This window comes from Salmo trutta, chromosome 17 (genome assembly GCF_901001165.1).
Source record: "Salmo trutta chromosome 17, fSalTru1.1, whole genome shotgun sequence".
In the NCBI taxonomy this organism is placed as follows: Eukaryota; Metazoa; Chordata; class Actinopteri; order Salmoniformes; family Salmonidae; genus Salmo; species Salmo trutta.
The window spans coordinates 9,632,638-9,655,867 of NC_042973.1; the positions used below are offsets into that span (position 1 = coordinate 9,632,638).

General features: G+C 46.9%; 1 protein-coding gene across 5 annotated transcripts in view; it reads left to right on the plus strand.

Moving 5' to 3' along the window:
- LOC115151541 (dynamin-like 120 kDa protein, mitochondrial) overlaps nt 1-12,490 on the plus strand; it is a 75,128-nt gene extending 62,638 nt beyond the window's left edge. For all 5 annotated transcript variants that reach the window (XM_029695564.1, XM_029695565.1, XM_029695568.1 and 2 more), the window contains 2 exons: nt 10,261-10,333; nt 10,726-12,490. In XM_029695564.1, the coding sequence (XP_029551424.1) occupies nt 10,261-10,325 (65 nt within the window). In that variant the 3' untranslated portion in view covers nt 10,326-10,333; nt 10,726-12,490. The remainder of the gene's footprint in view (nt 1-10,260; nt 10,334-10,725) is intronic.
- Nucleotides 12,491-23,230: the final 10,740 nt, after the last annotated feature.

Consider the following 23,230-nt stretch of genomic DNA (forward strand, 5'->3'; position numbering starts at 1 on the left):
ATCAACTCACAAATTACATAGACATTTTCTGAATTTACAACTTGAGTGTCTTGCACAGCTTTAACTGTATAAAGACGTCATTACTTGTAGGTGAAGTAACATTTATTTGGAAGTCGCCCCCCCAAAAAAACAAAAATGTTTGTATTGGCTCCTTTTTCGTAAGTCTCTGTCTGATTAGGCCTACTCCTCTGCGTTGAATAATTCTGCTGTTTTCCTGCATGGAAGCTTTTGGAACCTAGCAGCGCTAGCTAGGATAAATCCACTTTGCAAATGAAATCTCCATATTTTCCCCCGTAACCCAATTTTACCTGTCACCCTTCAAAGCCATAGCAATGTCTGTCAATAAATCTTGCCCAGGAGACTACAAAACACATCCTCACATGGCCAGGAGTCTATGAAACACATCCACACCTGGCAACACATACCCACCTTGCTAGGAGACTACACAACACATCCTGCCCAGGAGACTACAGAACACCTGACGTAACAACTCAGGAGACTACGCAACACCTGACGTAACAACCCAGGAGACTACGCAACGCCTGACGTAACTACCCAGGAGACTGCGCAACGCCCGGCGTAACTACCCAGGAGACTGCGCAACGCCCGGCGTAACTACCCAGGAGACTGCGCAACGCCCGGCGTAACTACCCAGGAGACTGCGCAACGCCCGGCGTAACTACCCAGGAGACTGCGCAACGCCCGGCGTAACTACCCAGGAGACGGCGCAACGCCCGGCGTAACTACCCAGGAGACGACGCAACGCCCGGCGTAACTACCCAGGAGACGACGCAACGCCCGGCGTAACTACCCAGGAGACGACGCAACGCCCGGCGTAACTACCCAGGAGACGACGCAACGCCCGGCGTAACTACCCAGGAGACGACGCAACGCCCGGCGTAACTACCCAGGAGACGACGCAACGCCCGGCGTAACTACCCAGGAGACGACGCAACGCCCGGCGTAACTACCCAGGAGACGACGCAACGCCCGGCGTAACTACCCAGGAGACGACGCAACGCCCGGCGTAACTACCCAGGAGACGACGCAACGCCCGGCGTAACTACCCAGGAGACGACGCAACGCCCGGCGTAACTACCCAGGAGACGACGCAACGCCCGGCGTAACTACCCAGGAGACGACGCAACGCCCGGCGTAACTACCCAGGAGACGACGCAACGCCCGGCGTAACTACCCAGGAGACGACGCAACGCCCGGCGTAACAACCCAGGAGACGACGCAACGCCTGGCGTAACTACCCAGGAGACGACGCAACGCCCGGCGTAACAACCCAGGACACGACGCAACGCCCGGCGTAACAACCCAGGACACGACGCAACGCCCGGCGTAAGTACCCAGGAGACGACGCAACGCCCGGCGTAACTACCCAGGAGACTAAACAACCCAGGAGACTACGCAACGCCTGGCGTAACTACCCAGGAGACTACGCAACGCCTGGCGTAACAACCCAGGAGACTACGCAACGCCTGGCGTGACTACACAACGCCTGGCGTAACTACCCAGGAGACTACACAACGCCTGGCGTGACTACACAACGCCTGGCGTAACTACCCAGGAGACTACGCAACGCCTGGCGTAACAACCCAGGAGACTACGCAACGCCTGGCGTGACTACACAACGCCTGGCGTAACTACCCAGGAGACTACACAACGCCTGGCGTGACTACACAACGCCCGGCGTAACTACCCAGGAGACGACGCAACGCCCGGCGTAACTACCCAGGAGACGACGCAACGCCCGGCGTAACTACCCAGGAGACGACGCAACGCCTGGCGTAACTACCCAGGAGACGACGCAACGCCCGGCGTAACTACCCAGGAGACGACGCAACGCCCGGCGTAACTACCCAGGAGACGACGCAACGCCTGGCGTAACTACCCAGGAGACTACACAACGCCTGGCGTAACTACCCAGGAGACTACACAACGCCTGGCGTAAATACCCAGGAGACGACGCAACGCCTGGCGCTTTCACGTGTTGTTTTCCCCGCTCTGCTTTTTTGTTTAGTCTAGCCCATGTGGTGACCCCAGGTTGAACCTGTTCAGTCCCAGGGCTTGACTTCTTGGTTCTGCTCTCCTCAGGCATCTGGTTTCTAGATAAGCCCTCCAGAGCCAGCTGTGATTCATGGCTTTGCCACTGACGGGCGTTTTGCCCACAAGATCCCCGCTTTCTGCATCCACCTCCCACGGCCCTGCATTTATAGCATGTTAAAATACAGATTTAGAGACAAATCCAGTGACATGGCCATGCCTCCTCTTCTGTTTTTTACTTTAAGAGATCGCTTTTCAGTTGGGACAGGATCACGCATGCAGACGTACAAAGGATCCCGTTTCGACTGTAGCCTTGCCGGTGACAGAAGTTGAATGTAAAAATGTGTTTCTGAATCATGACAGTTTGGGATGGGAGCCTCGTCCTGACCAGGCGCTGAACTCAGTCCTGTCTTCAGAGTTGGCTGATGATGGACTGGGGCACCATGCAAAAAAAACAGGCGTTTGTCTTGGCACCAAATGTTAGCCACTGAAACTCTCCGTTGACACTTTATAATACAGTTTCCCATTTCTAACGGCTGCCTCTCTCCTTTCACATCAAACTCCAGAGAGGAGCATCCTCAATATTAAAGAGATTAAGGACTCTCCCTCACAGCGTGCTATACGACCCTCTCTCCTCTTTCTACTCTCTTTCCATCTGTATGGAGTGGTTGTTCGACCGCGGCCACACTGTTTCACAGTCTAATAACAGGTCAATTAAAGGCTTTTCCCTCAGTCCCTTCTGCTGTTCCTGCTCTGTCCACTGAAGGCTTTACAGCCTTACTGCGCCGATGAGTGGGAGTGAAAGAGACCTATCATTTCCTGTGGAGATCAGCCGAAAGAGGGACCTGAAATAAGGGATTTCAGAGGATTATGGAAATATTCATGACCAGATAAAGGGGAGGGCAGCTGAATGGCAGTGTCTTGGGGCTCATCTCTTAGGTAAACAGGAGCCTAAATTGAGTTTTTCGATCCCTCTGAGGTAACAGGCAACGAACGGCGACTCTGTCCACTTAGTGTGTTGCATTTCCGCGCGTCCTGAAAGAAAAGCTGCCTTGTTGTGAGCTTTTTATTTCCCTTGTCGTCTTGTGGGACAAACAGATGGCGGAGGAGAAATCAATATACCAGAATATTTGAGTTTGTTAAATCCGCCATTCACAATCTGTGCATCCCTTTACTTTTCCCTTCATGATGACAGGGGCATAATTTTAACGCCGTTATAAATGAATGGCGTAACATTTTGCCTATCAAATTCTGATCTAAATGGCGAGAGATGTGAACTGTAAAATGTACTTCAGTTAAGGTTCGTTCAACGTGTGTCATCTCCTCCATGGTTGACCTGATGCAGTAAGTGGTCCACATCGAGCAATTTAACAATTTTATTTCAGCTGGCTTTGAAATAACTGCTAGGCCTACTCTCTAGGAGATTAGACTTAATGCTGATAGGAGAAATTTGCGGGATGATTTGGAAAATGGTAGTTGAGGATATTATTTTCTGCAACTTGCATAAAAAGAGGACTTTGATGCCCTGCTATCAAAAGACACAAAGGTCCACAGGGGCTGATAAACTGAAGCCGGGCTGCGTCATCGCTGGCGTAATAACCCACATTTTAAATTTAAAAAATTGATATCGGGGAATATTGCAAAAGTAGGGAAGGCTGCTTATGTGCTGCCACTCCATAAGGTTGGGGACGCTAGTGTTCTTCATCATTATCATGCCATGTCTTGGGGTTCTTGTCTAACAAAGATTCTTGAATCTTTGATAAATATACAACTTCGTTCCTTTTTATCTGAATTATATTCTGAATGTACAGAGCCTTGCAAAAGTATTCACCCCCTTGGCGTTTTTCCTATTTTGTTGCATTACAACCTGCAATTTAAATTAGATTTTTATTTGGATTTCATGGAATGGACATACACGGAAAAGTGGTGCTGCATATGTATTCACCCCCTTTGCTATGAAGCCCCTAAATAAGATCTGGTGCAACCAATTACCTTCAGAAGTCACCTAATTAGTTAAATAAAGTCCACCTGTGTGCAATCGAAGTGTCACATGATCTGTCACATGATCTCAGTATATCTACACCTCTTCTGAAAGGCCCTAGAGTCTGCAACTCCACTAAGCAAGGGGCACCATGAAGACCAAGGACCTCTCCAATCAGATCAGGGACAAAGTTGTGGAGAAGTACAGATCAGGGTTGGGTTTTAAAAAATATCCTAAACTTTGAACATCCCACGGAGCACCATTAAATCCATTATTAAAACATGGAAAGAATATGCCACCGCAACAAACCTGCCAAGAGAGGGTCACCCACCAAAACTCACGGACCAGGCAAGGAGGGCATTAATCAGAGAGGCAACAAAGAGACCAACGATAACCCTGAAGGAGCTGCAAAGCTCCACAGTGGAGATTGGAGTATCTGTCCATAGGACCACACTCCACAGAGCTGGGCTTTAGGGAAGAGTGGCCAGAAAAAAAGCTGTTGCTTGAAGAAAAAAATAAGCAAACACGTTTGGTGTTCGCCAAAAGGCATATGGGAGACTCCCCCAAAAAATGTGGAAGAAGCTGCTTTGGTTAGATGAAACTAAAATTGAGCTTTGTGGCCATCAAGGAAAATGGTACAGTTGAAATCGGAAGTTTACATACACCTTAGCCAAATACATTTAACTCAGTTTTTCACAATTCCTGACATTTAATCCTAGTATAAATCCCCTTTCTTAGGTCAGTTAGGATCACCACTTTATTGTGAGAATGTGAAATGTCAGAATAATAGTTGAATGATTTATTTCAGCTTTTATTTCTTTCATCATATTCCCAGTGGGTCAGAAGTTTAGATACACTCAATTAGTATTTGGTAGCATAGCCTTTAAATTGTTTAATTTGGGTTAAACGTTTTGGCTAGCCTTCGACAAGCTTCCCACAATAAGTAGGTGAATTTTGGCCCATTCCTCCTGACAGAGCTGGTGTACCTGAGTCGGGTTTGTAGGCCTCCTTGCTCGCACACGCTTTTTCAGTTCTGCCCACAAATTTTCTATGGGATTGAGGTCAGGGCTTTGTGATGGCCACTCCAATACCTTGACTTTGTTGTCCTGAAGCCATTTTGCCACAACTTTGGAAGTATGCTTAGGGTCATTGTCCATTTGGAAGACCCATTTGCGACCAAGCTTTACTTCCTGACTGATGTCTTGATGTTGCTTCAATATATCCACATCATTTTCCTACCTCATGATGCCATCTATTTTGTGAAGTGCACCAGTCCCTCCTGCAGAAAAGCACCCCCATAACATGATGCTGCCACCCCCGTGCTTCACGGTTGGAAGGGTGTTCTTCAGCTTGCAAGCATCCCCCTTTTTCCTCCAAACATGATGATGGTCATTATGGCCAAACAGTTCTATTTTTGTTTCATCAGACCAGAGGACATTTTTCAAAAAATTACGATCTTTGTCCCCATGTGCAGTTGCAAACCGTAGTCTGGCTTTATTATGGCGGTTTTGGAGCAGTGGCTTCTTCCTTGCTGAGTGGCCTTTCAGGTTATGTCGATATAGGACTCGTTTTACTGTGGATAGAGATACTTGTAACTGTTTTCTGCAGCATCTTCACAAGGTCCTTTGCTGTTGTTCTCGGATTGATTTGTACTTTTCGCACCAAAGTACGTTGAGCTCTAGGAGAGATCGCGTCTCCTTCCTGAGCGGTATGATGACTGCGTGGTCCCATGGTGTTTATACTTGCGTGCTATTGTTTGTACAGATGAACGCGGTACCTTCAGGTGTTTGGAAATTGCACCCAAGGATGAACCAGACTTGTGGAGGTCTACAAATTTTTTCTGAGCTCTTGGCTGATTTCTTTTGATTTTCCCATGTCAAGCAAAGAGGCATTGAGTTTGAAGGTAGGCCTTGAAATACATCCACAGGTACACCTCCAATTGACTCAAATGATGTCAATTAGCCTACCCGAAGCTTCTAAAGCCATGATATAATTTTCTGGAATTTTCCAAGCTGTTTAAAGGCACAGTCAACTTAGTGTATGTAAACTTCTGACCCACTGGAATTGTGATACAGATTATTTCACTGTCTGTAAACAATTGCTGGAGAAATTACTTGTCATGCATAAAGTAGATGTCCTATTCGACTTGCCAAAACTATAGTTTGTTAACAAGAAATTTTGAAAAGCGAGTTTTAATGACTCCAACCTAAGTGTATGTAAACTTCTGACTGCAGCTGTATGTCTGGCGCAAACCCAACACCTCTCATCACCCCGGGAACACAATCCCCACAGTGAAGCATGGTGGTGGCAGCATCATGCTGTGGGGATGTTTTTCATCAGCAGGGACTGGGAAACTGTTCAGAATTGAAGGAATGATGCATGGCGCCAAATACAGGGAAATTCTTGAGGGAAACCTGTTTCAGTCTTCCAGGGATTTGAGAGTGGGACGGAGGTCCACCTTCCAGCAGGACAATGACCCTAAGCATACTGCTAAAGCAACACTTGAGTGGTTTAAGGGTTAACATTTAATTGTCTTGGAATTGCCTAGTCAAAGGCCAGACCTCAATCCATTTGAGAATCTGTGGTATGACTTAAAGATTGCTGTACACCAGCAGAACCCATCCAACTTGAAGGAGCTGGAGCAGTTTTGCCTTGAAGAATGGGCAAAAATCCCAGTGGCTAGATGTGCCAAGCTTATAGAGACATACCCCAAGAGACTTGCAGCTGTAATTGCTGCAAAAGGTGGCTCTACAAAGTATTGACTTTGGGGGGGATGAATAGTTATGCAAGCTCAAGTTAGTTTTTTTTGTCTTATTTCTTGTTTGTTTCACAATAAAAAAGATTTGGCATGTTGTGTAAATCAAATTATACAAACCCCCCCCCCCCCCCCCCCCCCCCAAAAATCAATTTTAATTCCAGGTTGTAATGCAACAAAATAGGAAAAATGCCAAGGGGGAGTGAATACTTTCGCAAGCCACTGTATATCAATCAGGGTTTAGACCAGGGTGCAGTACTGTAACCACAATAGTTGTAAATGATATTGTCAATGCTTTAGATGCCTAAATGAATTGTGCTGCCTTGTTTGTTGTTTTGTTGACACCGTTGATCATTCTGTTTTATTGAGTAAGTTGTCCTCAGTAGGCCTGAGCACTGATGGCTCTATGTGGTTTTAGAACCATCTCAGTAATATAACTCAGGCTATTGTGACAGAGGGGGGTCAAATCTGAATTCCTTGATGTGCATAAAGGGCTACCCCAGGGTTCGATTCAGGGGCCGCTATTGTTTACGCTGTATATAAATAACATTGGAAAAACTGTGATTTGTATTTTTTACTTAATATAAATGTTTATGCTGATCAAACCAGTGTTGCACCATTTGTAAACCAAGCCTTTTCACATTTGCAGTGTGATTTCCATGTGCTGCAGAAGTCACCCTTGGAACTTTGGTTAGTTCTTAATGCAAACAAAGCAAAATACATGCTATTTTCTAGATCCAATAACTTAGACAAATTTGACATTTTAAATTACTAGCCTGAACGGAACACATTGAATGAGTTCCCTCTTCTAAATATCTTGGTATGTGGCTAGATGATGTATTGGGGTTTAAAACGCACGTTTCTGAGCTGGTAAGGAAATTGAAGATCAAAATGTGATTGTTTAACTGTTGTTTTGCTAATTAAAAGGAAGTTGTCCAGGCCACTTTTTTATGTCTGTTTTAGATTCCGGAGATATTATCTATATGCATGCAGCAACTTCCACACTTAAACCACTAGATGCTGTTTTCCATTGTGCCCTTGGATTCATTAGTGGTGATGGTTTTAGAACTCACCATTGTGTATTGTATCAAAAAGTGGGTTGGGCCTCTGTATCTCAGAGAGCAGCATTCTCTTTGGTTTATTTACAAAGCACTCCTGCAGAGACTTCCGATGTATCTGACAACACTGGTCAAGGTCACAACAATAGCGTACGGTACAAGAGCACAACATTGTATAGTGCTAGAGGTTCCAAGGTTTTTATGCTCCATAGATGTGAAATGTGTTGCGGGGGAAGCTCAGGCTTGAATACCTGTTGCCCTTTAGGGAATTTATAACATTAGTGGGGAATCCTCTAAGTGAAGATTGGGTTTGTTTTTGTAATTGAGTATTTTATTGTGTTGATGTTTGTATGCAGGGCTGATTTTGAAAAGACTGTTAAAATAAAGGCTAAACTGTACACAGTAGCTCTTTTATAAGTGGCACATCTAGACTCCGCTGAGCTTTGAAGGTGAGCCAGGGGTTTTGCCTGGCTTGTTTTGATGTGACAGAGATGTCCCTCCCTCCTCATTCATGGGTCTGGGACAGATAGATGTTTCTATTGACTCCATGTGAGATTTGTTTTGCGGTTGGTGCCCGACCCACTCTCCTTCCCCCGGTATGTGTGTTCCTTAAGTTCCTTTGAGCCCTTGTGGTTGGGTAGAGAGTTGTAGAGTGGTGCTACAGCCGGGTTAGGTTTCAGCCCCAACGCACCTGCCGTGATGGTGGAACCATGTCACCGTGCCCTCTTTCCCAGCCCTAATGCCACCATTACGTGTTAGAATCTCCCCATGTGCCTCTGTGTTAAAGTATCAAAGGCTGGGGAATTTATTTGTGTGTGTGTGTGTGTGTGTGTGGAGAGAGCGTGAGAGGGAGGGGGGGAAAGGTGTTTTTCTACCACTCTTCTGCTGTTTGTCATTGTTTAGATGTGTGTGTTGGTCATAGTGATTTCTCAGCACTTTTAGTGTTATATTTCAGGACTCTGAGGTGTGTGTGTCCTTAAAGACATGTGACTTTCATCCGTCAGAAAGGGATACATCTACACCCGTGCCCCCCACCAAAGGGTCTTGCACCAGCCCCTCTCTGTAGGATAAGGTTACCCTCTAAATGCAGCTTCCACCGTCGTGTTGACCTGAAATGGACAGTTAAAGGAGTACTTCACTTTTTTACAGCTTGATGTGTTAGATGATTCCTCACAATTTTTTTTTGTTAACATGCTCACATTCCTCCATGACTTCCATTGATTGTTAGCTTGTGGTGGCTAAGATTAGCTGAAGTGGCTGTTTTTAAAGAACTGAACCATGGATTACAGTTCCTCTTGGCCCATAGACTACTTTCAGTGTGAAGAACCATCTAACGTCAAGCTGTAAAATTGTGAACTACTCCTTTTGTTGGTCTGCTAAACCGCTATGATTTATCGAGCCGTAGAAATCAAGGAGTCTTCTGGTTTTGAAGCTTTCAGACCTTTGTGTCTTTAAGTTTTTTTGTTTGTTGTCAAAAGCATTTGAAGATACTCTTCTGATAGTATCTCGCCTCAGAGTTTTGTTTGAGTTTGTGCTTGGGGCAGCTCCAGTTGGATTAGTCTACTGGAATAGAGTGAGACGGAGAGACGGGGCAGCTGGCACAGCTAGTCCCCTATAGGCCTCTTTTTCTCCCGTTTGCTAAGACTTACTCTTGCCATTTTTGTTTATTCAGCGATTAAAGACTCTTTGTAACTGCAGCCCATCGTGTGACAGTACATGTTGTACGGACGGATTTCTCATTAAAACACCGTCTCGGACAAAAGGACCCCAACGGCGGGATGCGGTGACTCAACTTTTTTTCAGTGTATTTTCCCTTTCATGTGGAATAATGTTATGGTATCTCCCATCCATTAGCTAGACATGTGCCTGGAGGGACATACCATGTCATGGTTTTGGAGGGGGGAAATCTTTGATGTGAGGTATGGTATGGTCAACAACTCCCATCTTCAATAGAGTATTTCACTTAAGTGGTCGTTTTATTTAGGTTTGAGGGCTGTCAGTGGGGACCGTCTGCTGATTGGCTGACACAAGAGGTGGCAGAACAATGGCCTGTGACATGTCTATTATTCTGCTAGTGAATACATTCATAATGTCAGGTCATTGGTTTCATACTCGTTCTGAGAAAGTATGCCACAGGATATTTATTGTGTATATATCTGGTACTGGGGTTGCTGGAAGTTGGAAGGCCACGGTCACAACAGGAGGACTTAGGGTCTGAGAAACCTCGTTGTCTTGGGTCTCACAGGTGGAAACACAATAGAATAGGCCTGTTTAGCCAACTCAACCAACTTGCATGACAACAGTGGTTTACTGGGTTGTACTGTATCAATTGAGGCGTCTTGGATGCTCTCCATATCTACTGTTTTTGTTTTGCAACGACTCAACTAACCCATCCTCTCTTTCCTCCTCTGCAGAGAAGGTCCGTGAGATTCAGGAGAAACTTGAAGCCTTCATAGAAGCTCTTCATGAGGAGAAGTAGAGCACCAGGTAGCTGCCTGTCAAGCATCTCACATACAGTACATAGACTATTAGTGAGCAGTGTTGTACAGAAATGTCTCTAATATAAATATATATGTGGAAGCATTTCACTGTGTACACCTGTTGTATTCGGCACATCCGACAAATATGATTTGATTAGAATTTGATTTCAATACATATAAACGCATACAAATACATATACACTACCGTTTCAGCTGTTTCCAGCTACAATGGTCATTTACAACATTAACAATGTCTACACTGTATTTTAATGGACAAAAAAATTGGTTTTCTTTAAAAAACAAGGACATTTCTAAGTCACCCCAAATTTTTGAACGTGTGTGTGTGTGTGTGTGTGATACAGATATACAGTAATTCATCTCACCATTTCTCCTTGGCAGAAACCAATGGATCACAGAAGCATTGCACGGATCAAATGACTGAACCCCCCCCAGTGACGCCCAACTGTTGCTCTTAGTTTTTTCCTGCGAGTTTATCGGATGGAGCCCTTAACACTGAGGAGGATCAGGTTATCAGTGTGGCTGAGCAGATAGTACTTCCTCAGCTCAGTGGGCACCATGCTTTAAAGGCCCATGATGAGTTCACCAGACATGTCCTCTTCACACAGGAATCTAACAACTGTCTCTGGGCTTTTTTGCTCTGCTTTTTTGGCAGAGAAGACGAAGAGAGAAGGGGGAGGACAAGATTGAAGTTACACCTCGTGACTGACTGACGGATCGACCTCTCATGTCGTCTTCCTCTCTCTCTCATTGCTCCCTCGTTTCTAATAAATGAGGAGGTTGTGAAGGTTTTCTCTCTCACTGCCAACTTCCTTTCCTTTGTTTGGGAATGTGTTTAATCGGCTTGAGCACCTGTCAGAAGTTGTGTCCCAAATTGCACTGGTCAAAAGTAGTGCAATGTTGAGGGAGTAGGATGCCATTTGGGACGCGACCAGAATGTCTGCTGGTGATCGGGTGAGTCGGTTACAGACGTGGTGTGTGATGGAAGGGTGATGGGAACCACCCTCCTCTCTGTAGATTGACTAGCTGTAAATGAACGCAAGGGTTCAGCCTGTTGGGCTGAAGTCATTCTCCTACCTGTTGTTAGCACTCGTTCCACTTAGGACTTGATGTGAATTCACTTCAGTTATCCCAGCGGCTAGCTTTAACCCAGCTCTACACGTGCATCACTAACCATATAGGTACAGGCCTCACTTATTAACCCTCACTTGCACAACCTCCATCCTCCTAAAACTAGAATATATGAACAATGGATAGAATATTCCACACTAGTTGTAACAAAGATAATATAGATTGGATTTCTTATTTCAGAGAGTTATGTCTGCTATTGATAGGCAGCGTGCAATGCCCCACTATGTACCACTACCCTACTGTGTGTGCACCTCATCACAAGGGTTTATATGATGGCATTTAATTTCACTGTTGGACGAAACAGCCTCTACTATCTTTGTTCTGGGTGAAGATCCAGTGTTGGACTAGAATCTAGTTCAAACTGCAGTGGATGGAACTACATTGTTCAATCACGTTGGGGGAAAGATGCTAGTGACCTCGTTGTATTCAAACGTGGTGACACAGCTGCACAGGCATCTTTGGGTTCTTGGTACATTCGTTCCTTTTTCTGCTTCTTCATGCTCTCCTGCTTCTGGGCAGGTCACACTGTCTGACTTGCTGGTCTCTACTCGTCTCTCCTGAGGGACCTTTTCCTCTCTCTCTGCTCTACTCCATCATTCCCTTGTTTTCTTTATTCTTGATCCTTGCTCTTCTCTCAAGCCCTCTATCGTCTATCCTCTCTGTCTCCTATTTCACCCCCCCCACTCTTTGTTCCCGGCTCTAAAGAGTGGAATGAAACGGTGACTGGTATACTTAACCCCGGTCCTTCATGTGTATATGGGTTAATACCGTACATCGTGTACATGTAAAGTTAATACCAATCATGCATCTGTTGCTTATGAGAGGAATGTCAGAGTGTGATGCTCTTGTAACAAGATATCCATGGGATGGTTCAACACCTACAGTTCTCTTTAATGTTATAGACTGTAATGTTTGCATGGTATACCCCATCAGATGTGCTTTATTTATTACAAATTTGATTGTTTAAGAAAGTGAAAATAAAATTGATGTTAATAAAAATGTAATTTTCCAAGAAGTTGTTTACGTGTTATGTCGATGACGTTTGTCTTTTAAAATGTTTTTTATTTTATCTTTATTTAACCAGGTAGGCCAGTTGAGAACAAGTTCTCATTTACAACTGCTACCTGGCTAAGATAAAGCAAAGCAGTGCGACTAAAACAACACAGAGTTACACATGGGATAAACAAACGTACAGTCAATAACACATAAGAAAAATCTGTATACAGTGTGTGCAAATGAAGTAAGGAGGTAAGGCAATAAATAGGCCAATAGTGGTGAAGTAATTAAAATTTAGCAATTTACACTGGAGTGATATATGTGCAGATGCGGATGTGCAAGTAGAAATACTGGTGTTCAAAAGAGCAGAAAAACAAATATGGGATGAGGTAGGCAGTTGGTTGGATGGGCAATTTACAGATGGGCTGTGTACAGCTGCAGCAATCGGTAAGCTGCTCTGACAGCTGATGCTTAAAGCTAGTGAGGAAGATATAAGTCTCCAACTTCAGGGATTGTTGCAATTCGTTCCAGTCATTGGCAGCAGAGAACTGGAAGGAAAGGCGGCCAAAGGTGGTGTTGGCTTTGGGGATAACAAGTGAAATATACCTGCTGGAGCGCGTGCTACGGGTGGGTGTTGCTATGGTGACCAGTGAGCTGAGAACGCGACGCTTTACCTAGCACAGACTACCTTTTGTTACCACAGTCTTGTAGAAGTGTGAAAGACTAAACAGACCGTTGATGACGAACGGTTAAATGCAACAGGTGGTCGTTCTATAGCCTCTGACCACAGAACATCGGCCGCCATTTTCTGTTCATCTCCCGGCGATTCTACATGTTGAATCGCCACAGTTCATCATAAATAAGCGGGTGATCTACTGTGCATGGCCGTTGTTCGTGTTGGTCTATCTTGTACTTTATTATTACATTGTCTTGCAGACAGTATGCATTCTCACCCATACTAATCCTCATACAGCTGTGTAATTCCTCCATCAGGTTTGTTCCTTATTCTAAGACAATGAATAATGTATAACTTAAGTAAAAACATTTTTAAAAGATTGTCGCTTTTGGAGAGTAAATTAGTACCTTTCCTTAAATGTCCACACCATTTGCTTATAGTATCTGCCTTCTCTTTAGAGATGTGTTTAGTGTGTGTGTTTGTTGCTCAAGCCTACACAATGCTGGTGTTATTAGCTCCAACAGAGCGGTAATACCTAGCTAAATGCTGGTGTTATTAGCTCCAACAGTGCAGTAATACCTAGCTAAATGCTTGTGTTATTAGCTCCAACAGAGCAGTGATACCTAGCTAAATGCTGGTGTTATTAGCTCCAACAGTGCAGTAATACCTAGCTAAATGCTGGTGTTATTAGCTCCAACAGAGCAGTGATACCTAGCTAAATGCTGGTGTTATTAGCTCCAACAGAGCAGTAATACCTAGATAAATGCTGGTGTTATTAGCTCCAACAGAGCGGTAATACCTAGCTAAATGCTGGTGTTATTAGCTCCAACAGAGCAGTAATACCTAGCTAAATGCTGGTGTTATTAGCTCCAACAGAGCAGTAATACTTAGCTAAATGCTGGTGTTATTAGCTCCAACAGAGCGGTAATACCTAGCTAAATGCTGGTGTTATTAGCTCCAACAGAACAGTAATACTTAGCTAAATGCTGGTGTTATTAGCTCCAACAGAGCAGTAATACTTAGCTAAATGCTGGTGTTATTAACTCCAACAGAGCAGTAATACCTAGCTAAATGCTGGTGTTATTAGCTCCAACAGAGCAGTAATACCTAGCTAAATGCTGGTGTTATTAGCTCCAACAGAGCAGTAATACTTAGCTAAATGCTGGTGTTATTAGCTCCAACAGAGCGGTAATACCTAGCTAAATGCTGGTGTTATTAGCTCCAACAGAACAGTAATACTTAGCTAAATGCTGGTGTTATTAGCTCCAACAGAGCAGTAATACTTAGCTAAATGCTGGTGTTATTAGCTCCAACAGAGCAGTAATACCTAGCTAAATGCTGGTGTTATTAGCTCCAACAGAGCAGTGATACCTCGCTAAATGCTGGTGTTATTAGCTCCAACAGAGCAGTGATACCTAGCTAAATGCTGGTGTTATTAGCTCCAACAGAGCAGTGATACCTAGCTAAATGCTGGTGTTATTAGCTCCAACAGAGCAGTGATACCTAGCTAAATGCTGGTGTTATTAGCTCCAACAGAGCAGTAATACCTCGCAATAAAGAAAAAACACAATACACACGTAATCCAGAAAAATAAAATCAAGAAATTAAGAAATATCAGAACGAACAATGTAGGAGACGGAATATAAACGTATAGATATACATATCTTGTTGTATATGAATAGAAAAGGTGTGTACAGCAGTTGATATATAGAATGAGCCATGAATACAATATATACATAGAAAGTGAGTATAACAGTATGTGAACATTACTAAAGTGTCCAGTTCTCAATGACTCTATGTACAAAGGGCAGCGGTCTCTAAGGTGCAGGACCAGGTGGTAGCTGGCTAGAACAGTGACTAAGGTTCAGGGCAGGGTACTGGGCAGAGGCTGGCTAGAATAGTGACTAAGGTTCAGGGCAGGGTACTGGGCGGAGGCTGGCTAGAATAGTGATTAAGGTTCAGGTCAGGGTACTGGGCGGAGGCTGGCTAGAATAGTGATTAAGGTTCAGGTCAGGGTACTGGGCGGAGGCTGGCTAGAATAGTGACTAAGGTTCAGGGCAGGGTACTGGGCGGAGGCTGGCTAGAATAGTGATTAAGGTTCAGGGCAGGGTACTGGGCGGAGGCTGGCTAGAATAGTGATTAAGGTTCAGGTCAGGGTACTGGGCGGAGGCTGGCTAGAATAGTGATTAAGGTTCAGGGCAGGGTACTGGTCGGAGGCTGGCTAGAATAGTGATTAAGGTTCAGGGCACTGTTTAACAGACACTGTTTAACAGTGTCTCGGTCCCAGCTTTGATGCAACTCTACTGTTAACGCCTTTTAAGATGTTAGCGGTGTGAATGGGCCGTGGTTCAGGTGGCTGTTGAGGTCCTGGAGGGCAGGCAGTGTGCCCCCGGTGATACGTTCAGCTGACCGCACAACCCTCTGGAGAGCCCTGCAGTTGCGGGCGGTGCAATTGCCGTTCCAGACGGTGATGCATCCCATTGCGCCTTGTTCACCACACTGCCTATGTGAGGGGACCGTTTTAGGTTGTTAGTGATGTGCCCGCCGAGGAACTTGAAGCTCTCCACTGTGGCCCAGTTGATGTGGATGGGGGCGTGCTCTGTTGTCTCCTGAAGTCCACGATCAGCTCCTTTGTCTTGCTGACGTTGAGGGAGAGGTTGTTTTTCTGGCACCACTCCGCCAGGGCCCTCACCTCCTCCTTGTAGGCCGTCTCACCACCTGGGGTCAGCCCGTCAGGAAGTCCAGGACCCAGTTGCACAGGGAGGGGTTCAGACCCTGAGCTTAGTGATGCGCTTGGAGGGCACTCATTTAAGGCTGAGCTGTAGTCAATGAACAGCAAAGGTATATTTATTGTCCAGGTGGGATAGGGCAGTGTGCAGTGCAATGTCGATTCCGTGGTTCTATTGGCGCGATACTGTGAATTGTAGTGGGCCTAGGGTGTTGGGTAAGGTGGAGGTGATTTAGTCCCTAACTAGCCTCTCAAAGCACTTCATGATGACAGAAGTGAGTGCCACGGGGCGATAGTCATTTAGTTTAATTACCTTTGCTTTCTAGGGTACAGGAACAATGGTGGACATCTTGAAGCAGGTACGGACATCAGACTGGGATATGGAGCGATTTGAATATGTCCGTAAACACTCCAGCCAGCTGGTCTGCACATGCTCTATGGATGCGGCTTGGAATGCCGTCAGGGCCGGCAGCCTTGCGAGGGTTAACACGTTAAATGACTTACTCACGTCATGTACAGAGAACAAGAGCACACAGTCCTTATGAACGTCGGGGTTCCGCGTTGGCGGCTCAATGTTTTCCTCAACGCGGACTAAGGTGTTTCAACTCATCCAGAAGCGAGGCGTTGTTGTCTGCAAAGTGGCAGGCTTTCCGTTTATAGTCTGGTGTCCCTGCCACATACGTCCTGTGTCTGAGCCATTGATTTGCTACTACACTTTGTCCCTGCACTGTCTTTTTGCCTCTCTGATTGCCTTAGAGGTCGTAGCTGGTCTGTTTGTACACGTCCATGTTCCCACCGAGACAATATATACACTACATGACCAAAAGTATGTGGACACCTGCTCGTTCCAAAATTATGGGAATTAATATGGAGTTATTCCCCCTTTGCTGCTAAAACAGGCTCCACTCTTCTGAGAAGGCTTTCCACTAGATGTTGCAACATTGCTTCAGGGACTTGCTTCCATACAGCCACGGGCATTAGTGAGGTCGGCACTGATGTTGGGCGATTAGGCCTGGCTCACAGTCGGCATTCCAATTCATCCCAAAGGTGTTCGAGGGGGTTGAGGTCAGGACTCTGTGCAAGCCAGTCAAGTTCTTCCACACTGATCTTGAGAAACAATTTCTCTATGGACCTCCCATTGTGCACGGAGACATTGTCATGCTGAAACAGGAAAGGGCCTTCCTAAAACTGTTGCCACAAAGTTGGAAGCACAGAATCGTCTTTCATGTTATTGTATGTTGTAGCATTGATTTCCCTTCACTGGAACTAAGGGGGCCTAGCCCTAACCATGAAAAAAAGCCCCAGTCCATTATTCCTCCCCACCAAACTTCACAGTTGGCACTATGCATTGGGGCAGGTAGCGTTCTCCTGGCATCCGCCAAACCCAGATTTGTCCGTCAGACTGCCAGATGGTCAAGCGTGATTCATTGCTCCAGAGAAGGTTTCCACTGCTCCAGAGTTCAATGGAGGCGAGCTTCACACCACTCCAGCCAACCCTTGGCATTGCACATCGTGATCTTAGCCTTGTGTGCGGCTGCTTGGCCATGGAAACCCATTTCAAGAAGCTCCAGTCGAACAGTTTGTGTGCTGATATTGATTCCAGAGGCAATTTGGAACTCGGTAGTGAGTGTTGCAATCAAGGACAGACGATTTTTATGCGCTTCAGCACTCCGCGGTCCCGTTCTGTGAGCTTGTCTGGTCTACCACTTTGGTGCATCCTATGATGGTGCCACGTTGAAAGTCACTGAGCTCTTCAGTCAGGCCATTCTACTGCCATTCTACTGCCATTCTACTGCCAATGTTTGTCTATGGAGAATGGAGATAGAATCCACTAATTTTAAGGGGTGTCCACATACAATTTTATTTTATTTATATATACAGAAGTATTTGTCACATGCGCCGAATACAACAGGTGCAGCCCTTACACTGAAATGCTTACTTACGAGCCCTTAACCAACAATGCAGTTTTAAGAAGAAAAAAAAATAAGTAAAAGTAGCAATTTATGAAAGAGTAAAATAACAATTGCAAGTCTATATACACCGGGTACCGGTATAGAGTCACTGTGCAGGGGCACTGATTAGTTGAGGGAATATGTACATGTAGGTAGAGTTATTAAAGTGACTATGCATAGATAATAACACAGAGTAGCAGCAGCGTAAAAGTAGGCGGGGGAATGCAAATAGTCTGGGTCGCCATTTGATTAGATGTTAAGTAGTCTTATGGCTTGGGGTAGAAGCTGTTTAGAGTCCTCTTGGACCTAGACTTGGCGCTCCGGTACCGCTTGCCGTGCGGTTGCAGAGAGAACAGTCTATGACTAGGGTGGCTGGAGTCTCTGACAATTTTTAAGGCCTTCCTCTGACACCGCCTGGTTTTGAGGTCCTGGAAGGCAGGAAGATTGGCCCCAGTGATGTGAGGCTGAGATCGGAGGCTGAGCAGTTGCCATACCAGGCAGTGATGCAACCCATCAGGATGCTCTCGATGGTGCAGCTGTAGAACCTTTTGAGGATCTGAGGACCCATGCCAAATCTTTTCAGTCTCCTGAGGGGGAATAGGTTTTGTCGTGCTCTCTTCACGACTATCTTGGTGTGCTTGGACCATGTTAGTTGTTGGTGATGTGGACGCCAAGGAACTTGAAGCTCTCAACCTGCTCCACTACAGCCCCATCGATGAGAATGAGGGCGTGCTCGGTCCTCCTTTTCCTGTAGTTCATAATTATCTCCTTTGTCTTGATCACGTTGAGTGAGAGGTTGTTGTCCTTGCACCATACGGTCAGGTCTCTGACCTCCCTATAGGCTGTCTCGTCATTGTCGGTGATCAGGCCTACCACTGTTGTGTCATCGGCCAACTCAATGATGACGTTGGAGTTGTGCCTGGCCGTGCAGTCATGAGTGAACAGGGAGTACAGGAGCGGACTGAGCACGCACCCCTGAGGGGCCCCGTGTTGAGGATCACCGTGGCGGATGTGTTGTTTCCTACCCTTACCACCTGGGGTCAGCCCATCAGGAAATCCAGGATCCAGTTGCAGAGGGAGGTGTTTAGTCCCAGGGTCCTTAGCTTAGTGATGATCTTTGAGGGCACTATGGTGTTGAACGCTGAGCTGTAGTCAAAGAATAGCATTCTCACATAGGTGTTCCTAAGTATGCAATTGAGATTGCATCATCTGCATCTGTTGGGGCGGTATGAAAATTGGAGTGGGTCTAGGGTTTCTGGGATAATGGTGTTGATGTGAGCCATGACCAACCTTTGAAATTATTTCATGGCTACAGACGTGAGTGCTATAGGGTTGGTAGTCATTTAGGCAGGTTAGCTTAGTCTTCTTGGCTACAGGGAATATGGTGGTCTGCTTGAAACATGTTGGTATTATAGACTCAGACAGGGAGAGGTTGAAAATGTCAGTAAAGACACTTGCCAGTTGGTCAGAGCATGCTCAGAGTACACGTCCTGGTAATCCGTCTGGCCCTGCGGCCTTGTGAATATTGACCTGTTTAAAGGTCTTACCCACATCGACTGTGGAGAGCGTGATCACACAGTCGTCCGGAACAGCTGATGCTCTCATGCATTTTTCAGTGCTACTTGCCTCAAAGCGAGCATAGAAGTTACTTAGCTCGTCTGGTACTTAGCTCGTCGTGTCACTGGGCAGCTCTCAGCTGTGCTTCCCTTTGTAGTCTGTAATAGTTTGCAAGCCCTGCCACATCCGACAAGCATCGGAGCCGGTGTAGTACGATTCGATCTTAGTCCTGTATTGATGCTTTGCCTGTTTGATGGTTCGTCGGAGGGCATAGTGGGATTTCTTATAAGCTTCGGGGTTAGAGTCCCGCTCCTTGAAAGCGGCAGCTCTACCCTTTAGCTCAGTGAGGATGTTGCCTGTAATCCATGGCTTCTGGTTGGGGTATGTATGTGCAGTCACTGTGGGAACAACGTCATCGATGCACTTATTGATGAAGCCAGTGACTGATGTGGTGTACTCTTCAATACCATCGGAAGAATCCCGTGATCAAAACTCAGTGCTGGTGACCTGTCTAGTCTAGTGGAGGCCTTTGTTCCTGGTCTGGCCCAACAGCCTGCATGTCCTGGTATCTCTGGGCTCCTGGTCACTGCCTACCTACCCCGAGTGTCTTTGCAGCAGACACTCGCAAAGCTTAATTTATCTTCTTTCCAAAAGAGTCATCTTGTTCTCTTTTTTAATCTCCCCTCCCCTCACATGCACCCCTCCCTTCCCTCACCACTCTCTCCCCTCACCCCCTCCCTCCCTCCCTTCACTCGCACCCCCTCCCTCCCTCCCTCCCTCCCTCCCTCCCCTCACCACTCTCTCCCCTCACCCCCTCACCCCTCCCTCCCTCCCCTCCCCCCTCCCTCCCTCCCTTCACTCGCACCCCCTCCCTCCCTCCCATCCCTCCCTTCCCTCACCACTCTCTCCCCTCACCCCCTCACCCCTCCCTCCCCTCCCCCCTCCCTCCCTCCCTCCCTCCCTCCCTCACCCCCCTCCCTCCCTCCCTCACCCCCCTCCCCCCCTCCCTCCCCTCACCCCCTCCCTCCCTCCCCTCACCCCCTCACCCCTCCCCCTCCCTCCCTCCCTCCCCTCCCCCCTCCCTCCCTCCCTCCCTCCCTCCCTTGCCTTTTAGTGGAATAGGCCAGTCAGTGTGAGGGGTGGTTAGCACTACTGTGAATCAATCTTGGAAAAATATAAGATTTTGGGCAGTTTGGGTTGTGTTAGCATTTGTTTTCCGGCTTGTTGGAGAGGCAGACTTTGTTAATTCTCTCTCTGTGTGCCTCCTGGGTTAGAGAGAGAAGTACGGAGAGGCTGAGCGACAGGGTAGGAGACCCTGGGAACCCCAACACTGGTCCACCAGCTTGAGGGGAGATCAGGCAAGAGGTGTAGCCTACAACAACTCGGCTATTGAGCAAACTGCCATCTACATTCAAGACTTAAATATTTTTTGTCAAATATTCTGTGGTTGGCCTCAGGTCATTAGGTGAATTGAAACATTACGTTTACCTTTTCAAATTCCATCAGAGGTCATCTTATTTATTGATTCACAGGGATTTAAAAAAAATGTAAACATATGTCAATTGGCAAGTAAATATGTAAATTGTTTGCACCCTTCCGGGCAAACTGACACAGTCTGTATCTTATCAGAGGGCTGTAAAGAAGCAACAGGTTTCCTTCTCCACTTTCAGCAACAAACCCTTGACTGTCCCCAGGGCCCAGTGTGCTTTCTGTGCAGGGTACAAAAGATGTCACTATTGTGCTCATTATGTTCCAGACTGTGGGGTCCATTCCAACGCTGAATTGGGCCCATGGGGATTTCACCAAGTCACAGAGGTCAGCGACCCTCCACACACAAACTGCTCACACACACACACACACACACACACACACACACACACACACACACACACACACACACACACACACACACACACACACACACACACACACATACACTATTCACACACACATCTGGCATCCTCTCACCCCTGTCCTCAGATTCTGGGTGAGCTATAAATTACGGTAAGTGCCTAGAGTTGATGACTGTATTGTAAGAGCAGTGCACACGTGTGAATACTGAGGTGTGTGTGTGTGTGTGTGTGTGTGTGTGTGTGTGTGTGTGTGTGTGTGTGTGTGTGTGTGTGTGTGTGTGTGTGTGTGTGCGTGTGTGTGTGTGCATGCTTTTGTGTGTATGTGTGTGTGTGTGTGTGATAATTTCATGTTGCCAAGGAGTTGCCATGGAAAAACACATCACCACACAAACTCTTAAAGTGAGAGGAGATAACATGGGTTGGCCCGGGCCTTGTCGTGGATGTGGTAGTGGGTTTGTATGGAAAGGATTATGACTGGCATTCATGGCAACCCAGGGGCCAGCAGGTTAGATCTGGGCTCCGCTAGCTCATCCTTTAGGACAGGGTTGGACAACTCCAGTCCTCCAGGGCCTGATTGGTGTTACACTTTTCCTCCATCCCTAGCAAACACAGCTGATTAATCAAATTGCATTCTAACCTGAAGATCATGATTAGGTCATTATTGGAGTCAGGTGTGTTAGCTGGGGGAAAAATGTGACGATCAGGCCTTCAAGGACTGGAATTGCCCACCCCTGCTTTAGGTAAACAGCTCTGGTGGAGCTGTGTTGGCAGGCCTAGTAGTGGCAGTGGGTTAGGTTGCCGTGTCCAGTCTGGGTTGCCAGGCCTAGTAGTGGCAGTGGGTTAGGTTGCCAAGTCCAGTCTGGGTTACCAGGCCTAGTAGTGGCAGTGGGTTAGGTTGCCGTGTCCAGTCTGGGTTGCCAGGCCTAGTGGTGGTGGTGGGTTAGGTTGCCAAGTCCAGTCTGGGTTACCAGGCCTAGTAGTGGCAGTGGGTTAGGTTGCCAAGTCCAGTCTGGGTTACCAGGCCTAGTAGTGGCAGTGGGTTAGGTTGCCAAGTCCAGTCTGGGTTACCAGGCCTAGTAGTGGCAGTGGGTTAGGTTGCCGTGTACAGTCTGGGTTGCCAGGCCTAGTAGTTGCAGTGGGTTAGGTTGCCGTGTCCAGTCTGGGTTGCCAGGCCTAGTAGTGGCAGTGGGTTAGGTTGCCGTGTCCAGTCTGGGTTGCCGGGCCTAGTAGTTGCAGTGGGTTAGGTTGCCGTGTCCAGTCTGGGTTACCAGGCCTAGTAGTGGCAGTGGGTTAGGTTGCCAAGTCCAGTCTGGGTTACCAGACCTAGTAGTGGCAGTGGGTTAGGTTGCCGTGTCCAGTCTGGGTTGCCAGGCCTATTGGTGGCAGTGGGTTAGGTTGCCAAGTCCAGTCTGGGTTACCAGGCCTAGTGGTGGCAGTGGGTTAGGTTGCCAAGTCCAGTCTGGGTTGCCAGGCCTATTGGTGGCAGTGGGTTAGGTTGCCAAGTCCAGTCTGGGTTGCCAGGCCTAGTAGTGGCAGTGGGTTAGGTTGCCAAGTCCAGTCTGGGTTGCCAGGCCTAGTAGTGGCAGTGGGTTAGGTTGCCAAGTCCAGTCTGGGTTGCCAGACCTAGTAGTGGCAGTGGGTTAGGTTGCCAAGTCCAGTCTGGGTTACCAGACCTAGTAGTGGCAGTGGGTTAGGTTGCCGTGTCCAGTCTGGGTTGCCAGGCCTATTGGTTGCAGTGGGTTAGGTTGCCAAGTCCAGTCTGGGTTACCAGGCCTAGTGGTGGCAGTGGGTTAGGTTGCCAAGTCCAGTCTGGGTTGCCAGGCCTATTGGTGGCAGTGGGTTAGGTTGCCGTGTCCAGTCTGGGTTGCCAGGCCTAGTAGTGGCAGTGGGTTAGGTTGCCGTGTCCAGTCTGGGTTACCAGACCTAGTAGTGGCATTGGGTTAGGTTGCCGTGTCCAGTCTGGGTTACCAGACCTAGTAGTGGCAGTGGGTTA